The sequence below is a fragment of the Cyclopterus lumpus genome, chromosome 3 (genome assembly GCF_009769545.1).
Source record: "Cyclopterus lumpus isolate fCycLum1 chromosome 3, fCycLum1.pri, whole genome shotgun sequence".
NCBI lineage: Eukaryota > Metazoa > Chordata > Actinopteri > Perciformes > Cyclopteridae > Cyclopterus > Cyclopterus lumpus.
The window spans coordinates 27507297-27514861 of record NC_046968.1 but is presented as its reverse complement, the minus strand read 5'-3'; the positions used below and the strand labels follow the sequence as shown (position 1 = coordinate 27514861).

At 41.1% G+C, this 7565-nt stretch overlaps 1 protein-coding gene across 1 annotated transcript; it reads right to left on the bottom strand.

The window, feature by feature from the left end:
• On the bottom strand, positions 1-4963 carry taldo1 (transaldolase 1; the record flags this gene model as incomplete). The annotated part of the gene is made up of 7 exons (XM_034525413.1): positions 1-475; positions 590-735; positions 2039-2236; positions 2701-2876; positions 3722-3853; positions 4471-4578; positions 4722-4963. Coding segments are annotated over 7 exons (1035 nt in total), but the record flags the coding sequence as incomplete, so codon positions are not given.
• Between the last annotated feature and the right edge of the window lie 2602 nt (positions 4964-7565).

Sequence of the window (7565 nt, the reverse complement as noted above, 5' to 3'; positions counted from 1 at the left end):
TGAAAACAGAATGACTGAGATTTATTTAATTAATTTTTTTTTTTATTCGTGAGAAAAGAGCAACACAATTATTCTTCTGGAGGAATGACGGGTACAATGTCGGCCTTCATCAAAACCCGGGGCCTCAACCCCCCCGACGGCGATACGAAAAACCTTTGGTCCTTTTTTTTCTAGCAGATGTTACGAAAGCCTTCGTGTCTCCTACAGGAAGTTTGTCCCTTTAAGGTCAGATTTTTATAGAAAATATTAAGACTTTATATTTTTGCAGCAGATGCACACACACACACAAGCGTCAGTCAGCATGTAGGTTTACAAAACGGGGGTCTGAGGATGGAGGTCCCTGGCGGAGAGGCCTTCTTATAGGTCGTTGGAGACAAAGATGGCCGCCCGCCAACGCCTCACGAAGCTTCCCCCGTCGACGCAGACGCAGAAAACCCGGCCGCTACTTGCCGTTTTTCACGTTGAGCATTTTCTCCTGAGATTCAGAAGAGAGAGAAACAAACAAAAAAAATAAGAGCTCGTCAAACACCAACTCTGTCGTCTTCCCACAAAGACAGAAATAATAAAATAATAAAAAAAAGGTCCGTACTTTGATCATGGTCTCCAGTTTGATGCCGTCGGCGGCGAACTTGCGGATGCCGTCCGACAGCTTCTCCACGGCCATGCGGTCCTCGTTGTGCTGCCAGCGGTAGTCCTTCTCGTCCAGGTGGATCTTCTCCAGGTCGCAGGACTTGGCTGCAGAAAAAAAACAAAAACAAACAAACATGGAGGTCAAGCTGGAAACGCAACATGTGCATTTAAAAAAAAGAAAAAGAAAAGTTTTACAATATAAAATTCACGATCACATTCCTGCCTAAATATCTCGATATTGATACTTAACTAGTCAGGAAAAGTAATGAAATAATAAGATGGACAATAATACACGCATGGTTGATTGTGTGATTTATTGATCGGTAACTTTCCATTCATTAAAAATAAGATATCACTTATAGCGTTTAAAAAGTATTTTGTTAAACTCCACGATTCACCAATAATAACAGCTGATGAGCAGGATCATTAATAATCGACTTATCAATAAGTTGCTTAGAAAAGATCGAAGATAAATCAGATTATTTTTTTTTTAGTCCAACAAGGAGGAGGATTTGCAGCTTTACAGCAGCAAAGGAGGAAAACAATCATAAATAAGTATGATCTTCTCATCCGATTGCACTCAAAAGAAATAAAATAAAAAGGTAAACAGTTGTCCCGCCTGACGCACAAACATACTTTAATAGCAGCTTTAATAGCAGTGCGACAATTTGCTTTACAGAGCAGCGTTATAGGAATGTCATCTCAAAGATCAAAAACCACAGATGGCGAAACGCAGCGAGAGATTATTATTTATTTATATACGTGTGCTCGTTTCATGTCGGTTCTTTCTTTAGTTTTGCCCTAAAAAAGCCGAATTATAGGCAATTTATTAACGTCGTCCGCGAAGAAACGCGTTCCAAAAAAAAAGAAAAAAAAAAGAGTTCCTTCAGTCAACTCACAAGTCAAAAACAATAACATAAAAGATTCGGGCATGTTCTCCCTCCTGACGCACGAATAAAAAAAGATAAAAGACAAAACTGCCGCATCCGCATCGATCCGTCTGCTTTGATTTAAAAAGACATCTCGGCAGTTTTAAATGATATATTTTAAGCCATTTATAGAACATTAGGTCATAATAATCTCCAATATCTATTTCATACTGGTGTAAAAAACAATAAAGCTACATTTTAACAAGATTTGATTCAAATGCGTCACGATAACGTTACAATGTAGCTTCGCCCCAAACCTCCGTTTATTAATATTTCTGATGGGAAATGAATTACAATAAAATGTGTGTGTCGCTCCGAATGAGTTATAAAACGACGTGAAAACCTTCAGTGAAAGTGTCATCATCTACATTCCACTTGATACATAATGAAGAGCTACTTAGCCGTCGGGCTCGACCTCTAATTAACTCTCCTGGAACTGTGCCGCTCTGCCAGGGGGGGGGGGAGGAGGAGTTAATTACCCGTCTCCTCGTTGAGCGCCGGGGGGACGGCGCCGTGGTCCTTGCTGAGCTCGGCCAGCAGCCCGGGGGAGATGGTGAGCAGGTCGCAGCCCGCCAGCGCCTTCACCTGCCCCGTGTTCCTGAAGGAGGCGCCCATCACCACGGTGCCGTAGCCGAACTTCTTGTAGTAGTTGTAGATCTTGGTCACGCTCAGCACACCTGGACATGGAGGAGGAAGAGGAGGAAGTGGAGGAGGAGGAGGAAGATGAGGTTTCCTGCTGACCCAATAAAACCACCCAGACGAGAACAATGGTCGCCATTTTTATATATTTTTTTTAAATGTCGGGTCTGAAAGCGAGAGGGTTACGTTAAATCTTTCCGTGTCGTCGAGTGCCAGAAAGCGATATCATCGACATTTGAGGTGGTAAAACGATCGTTTGAACGTTAATATAGCGAATAGTTTAACCTTCAAACGACCTCCTGAGCCGTGAAGGCCGGAGCGTCTTCAGGAAGAGAAGAAGTACCCATAGAGATGAGATGGGCCGCTGTATGTTTATTATCAGCGTATGAAGTGACCCCTTTTTTGTTCTTTTGTATTTTGGAGTGTAGGTAAAGGTAGATTAATCAACTGAACACACCAAAGCCTTGGCTTCCCCCCCCCCCCCCTCCTCCAGTGGTCTTACCCGGGTCTTCGTGCGGCTCGTAGCTCGCCCTGCCGGTGTTCTCCTTGTGCCAGTCGAGGATGCGGCCGACGAAGGGCGAGATCAAGGTCACCTTGGCCTCGGCGCAGGCCACGGCCTGAGCGAAGGAGAACAGCAGGGTCATGTTGCAGTGCACGCCGTGGTCCTTCTCCAGTACCCTGCGGGGGGGGGACGACACAAAAGCACATATATTATCAAACTTTATGTGTGGACATGCTTTCCTTCTTCCTCTGCGTCCCGTTTCAGATCCTCCTCACAAGAAGCCGAGTCAACACGGTTGAGATCGGCCTCGTTATTCCCGTCAGTTCTTCATCATCATATTTTAGTTGCGTGTTATTGCCCAACAGCAGCTGCATAATTACTTTTAGAACCGCATCGATTTAAAAACAGATTACTTACCAACTATTAAATGAGTCAGCCGCCAATTAGATGATTGATTGGTTCGAGTCGTTTATTTTTAAACTCATAAAACGTGTTGTTCAGTTTACCGTCATAAAAAAAAAAACCTAGTAAACAGACAATGTCGCGCACAGACATTATTTTCACAGTTTCTATATCTTCTGAAAATGTTTTCCCATCAATAAAAATGACAGAAAATAGCGACTCTGTATTTGCCAAAAGAAATAAATAAATAAATAATAGCCTTGCAGTTTGGTAATGTTCCTGGTAGGATGTTTATCAATAATACTCTCAGATACTCTTTTAGTATAAAAAATAAATATATATATTATTGCAGAGTGAAGTTTATAAAGAATGTCTCGTAGTCTGATGAGTCACCGCAGACTGGTAAACTAACCTGGTGTGTGTGTGTGTATATATATATATATATATATATATATTACACAAAAATACTTAATATTTAAATCTCAGAAAAAGAGTATTATTAAAAAAAAATATATATAAAACCTCGTCGGCGTCTTTCTCCCAGGACACAGCGAACGCCTCCGGGCGTCACAAAGAGATCACAAAACAGAGTGCATTGTGGTTAAACACGCGGGCTCACCTGCCGGCCTGGATTCCCTCCCACGTCGACGACAGCTTGATGAGGACGCGCTCTTTGCCGACGCCGGCTTCCTCGTAGAGCGCGATGAGCCTCAGGGCCTTGGCCACCATTGCATCTTCGTCAAAGGAAAGTCTGCAGAAGCAACTCAGACGTTACACATCTGACTTTTGGTTGACTAAAGTTTAATTTAATGTAATTTAGTGTGTGTAAGACACTTCAGCTTTGGCGTCACTTTTAAAGACGCCCCCTCATCTAGAGCCGGGGTTTGGTTTGTCCACTCTGGGCTACCGTAGAAACACGAGAACCGGCTCCATATAGATATAAAAAGGCTCTTTTAAAAAAAAAAAAAAAAAAAAGGTACTCGATATTAAATTCCATTCGCGCCAATAAACACCCTTAAATGCAACAATGTTCCTTTAAGGAAATTCCATTTTTCGGGGGGGATTTTAGGAGATTTAAATACACGGGTGAACGATAAAAGATTCACTAAAAGAAATAGACAGTAAATCAAGTTTTTCTCACATAAGATTGATGACGTAAACATTTAATCTCTTAATACCAGCTGCCTGCACTGAGAGATGCTGTGAACCGTATTTAAAAAGTGTTTTCCGGTCATAATTAAACATTATTCTCTTAATGCCAGCTGCTTGAACTCAGACTGAGAGATGCTGTAAACCATGTGCCGTATTTATTTTATTTTTTTTAAAGTGTTTTCCGGTCATAATCAGCACCGCGGGACGTGAACCTACCTGGCGTCCACCTCCGTAGAGACTCGGCCCGGGACCTTCTTGAGGATCTCGAGCCCGAAGCTCACGAACAGCTTGTCCATGGTGTTGGCCACCTGCTCCTCCTCGGTTCTGAGAACATTGCGAAGCCGGTTACAGTCACGCTTGTAAACATCGTGTAGTCGTCGACTTTATTACACAATAACTTATTTCCCGAGGACTTTAGGAGCGTATTTCTAGATTGAAATCGGTGTTTCGACAGTCGGACGTCTTACCCGCCTTTGGCGACGCCGTATTTGATGGCCTGGTCCACCAGGTGCTGGTAGGCCGGCATCTTGGCGGCGGCGAGGATGAGCGACGGGTTGGTGGTGGCGTCCTGAGGCTTGTACTCCTCGATGGCTGCAGGGCGGAGAAAAGGGGTAAAAAAATTTTTTTTTAAAAAAAGGGATCCTCGTATCCTGGTGCAGATCAATACTTCATATCTTTCATATCTGGAGGCGGAGCCAACGATGACACATCAACATTTAGACCACGAGACGGAAACTTTTATTATTATTATTATGATGAACATTTCATACTTTAAGTGCATTCTTTACTAAATTATAATCTTCATCTACAAAAACAGGAGTTAGAAGCTCCTCTGAAACATTCAAAAAAGGCAAAAGACAAAATGTGATATTTAAAATCCGTTTGATTATTTTTTTTTTTTTAAATCATCTTTCATGAATACGTCTGTAAGACGCTCAGCCTCTCCATCAGGCGTCTGACAACTGACCTGTCGGACAGAGAATGGCGCCATCTACTGGACAGAAACCTCAACACTATTCATAGAGCGACAGCAGCAGATGAATGTCAGTTCTTTTGATATAAAGAATCCGGTTTAACACCAACAGTCTTTAAGTAGGGCGGCGATGAAAGATTCAAAAGTCTTTGGTTCAATCCTAAAGGATCGATTATACGTTGTGAATTCTTAAGACTCCCCGTAGTGAAAAAAATAAAAAAGCTCTAGCGGCAACTTAAGCACCTTTATAAAAAATTAATGCAAACAAAACACAGACTAAGGAGCGACTGGAATATGAGATAAAATGTGACAAGCTGAGTTGTTTTTAAAACACTCTGTTGCAGCTCACAGGACGGCTGCTGCAGCTTTTACATTCGATGTGCGGGAGCAGCTTCTCTTTTATGTCAGCGTTGGATTGTTGCTGCAGAATCCAGCCGAGGAACAAAGCCGGCTTCTGTTCGGGAGCCAGTTATCTCCCAAATCCCCCCCCCCCATTCAAAAAAGAAAAGAAAAACTAACCTAAATCTGAATCCTTGTGCAGGTCAGCGGGTTTGGACTAAATACTTAACGGAGTTAAAAGTGCTGCTGATTACTGCAGAGCATGTGTAGCCGGACGTTACGATAGAAAAAGCTTAAAAACACAACAGAGAGAGTGTAAATAATAATAATAAAAACACTGGGCTAGACTTTTCTGTCTGCTGGTGTCCTAAAAATACTCAATATCAGTACGCACAGTAGTGTTGCATGGTAGAACAATACTAGAAAGGTATGTCGCAATAGCCCTTTTCAGAAGTACCGGTACTAAAGTTTGACTGTTTTAGTAAGTTTATGCGACTCATTATAAAAAGTCTTATTAAAACGTTGTTTAATGTGAAATCTGGTGGCAAATATGAAGTTTACTATAATACAATTATTATTTAAATGAAGTATAGGGGACAGCAGATTAAAGCATACGGTGTAAATGTTTTTAAATAATCAGGTTTAGATTTTAAATTGGAAGAAAAAAAACATGACCTGACATTCAAATTTTTTGCTGTAGTTTAATTAAGTATTACATTTTGGAATTGTGACAATATGTTGCCACGAGTCAAAAATTCTAACTTTAATACAATACCGGTCAAAAGTAAAATTCTAATGCTTTTTTTTTTTTAAGCATGAATAAAAAAAACATACATATTTTTATTATACTATTTATATATTTTTGACAACGTTAATGCAAGGCAGAGGAGGATTATGGTGCCTTTGTGTGTTCAGACATTTTAATATCCAACCAAGACATTCATAATACCATATAACAGGTTTGTGGTATGCAGAGACAAACGAATACGAGCAGAAATCAGATATTTTCATGCCGTTTCCTCAAAGAGTGAATTTAAAGTTTTCACGAGCAGCGTAGAGCCGAAGGAATCTTGTGCGCTGTGACATTTTTCTAGTATCGTGTGCACAACATTAGCCTCTTGGGCGTCGTTGAGAAACCTATGACGACATTTTGGATCAAAGAATCTCGATATCTATATTGCGGCTTTATTTTTAGGGTCAACTTTTGGCATGTTCACAAAATACTGAGCGAGTAAAGACAGAGAACAGCCTGTAAGCTCAGAAAGTCATATCATTTCACTGGGATATCCAAAAGCATGCATATGTATAATAAACCAATAACTGGATAATTAAGCTGGTTAGCAAGAAGTCCTGTACTTCTCCATTTATTTCTCAAGCGGTTACACCACGTTTCACCAGGTTCTTGCAGCTCAACGTGTCTAAACCTGCATCCAGTGAAGCGTTACGACATTCATGCAACGCTCAGATTTTACAACAGTGCGAAAAAGAAAAAGGGGGTGAAGAAAAAGGCTGGTTCATCTTGAGTAACCACTCTTATCACCATCATAAACTGTTTTTTTTTTTGGTTGGTTCTCAAAGCTTGACAGACGATTACATTAAATCACAATACCAACTAATAATCTGCTTTTAATAAGAGCATTAATTAACCGCACTAAATGTGTCAATTCCCTGTAAGAATGCCTTTTAAAAAAAAAAGAAAGAGAGAAAATAAGTCTAAATTCTAGTAAGATCATCGTATAAATGCATGAAAAGATTGCGCTAACACATATTAAATAAATAAACTAGTTCATGCAAACAGCCCCCACTGCTGCCGGCTCAGTGCAGTAACAGTGTCTGCTCTCCAGGGTCACGCACGGCTGTCACAAACCAGTTCTGTCACGTCATGGTGAGTCTGCAGAAGCTCTGGGATGAGGAACTATCTGCTGGTTTTCGTATTTCTGCACACAGTTCCTCATTCTGACCCCGTTGAGAAACGTGACCTTTGCCCCCTGCGTGGCGC